The 318-nt window shown below is 63.2% G+C and overlaps 1 protein-coding gene across 1 annotated transcript in view; it reads left to right on the top strand.

Moving 5' to 3' along the window:
* Window positions 1-318, top strand: part of LOC104491156 (lateral signaling target protein 2 homolog) — a gene marked incomplete at both ends in the record, with an annotated part of 2,566 nt that overhangs the window by 1,094 nt on the left and 1,154 nt on the right. Inside the window, 2 exon segments of the mRNA XM_010133532.1 lie at window positions 4-62; window positions 198-299. Of these exon segments, the coding sequence (XP_010131834.1) occupies window positions 4-62; window positions 198-299 (161 nt within the window).

Here is a 318-nt window from a genome sequence, read left to right on the forward strand (position 1 = left end):
GAGATGATCGATGGCTATGAACCGCTGCTGATGTTCACCATCCCGCGCCTGGCCGTTATCAGGTGGGTGCAGCCCCCTGGAGCAGGGGATGACAGAGGTGGCTGGGTGCTTCCTGCCCGGCACCAGGCCCTTCTCCCCCAGGGAAGCTGGGGTCCTGGGCAACCCCCTGATGTGAGCTGGCCTCTGACCCCTTGCAGCGGCCTCCTCATCTACCCCGAGGGTCCCCTCAGCCTGGAGCGAAGTCCTGAGCAGATGCCCCGGGTCTTCAGCCCCTTCTACAACCTTCCGAAGAAGATCAGGTTTGCTGGGGAGGGAAAT

The sequence above is a fragment of the Buceros rhinoceros genome, unplaced genomic scaffold (genome assembly GCF_000710305.1).
Source record: "Buceros rhinoceros silvestris isolate BGI_N320 unplaced genomic scaffold, ASM71030v1 scaffold39073, whole genome shotgun sequence".
NCBI classification, from domain to species: domain Eukaryota; kingdom Metazoa; phylum Chordata; class Aves; order Bucerotiformes; family Bucerotidae; genus Buceros; species Buceros rhinoceros.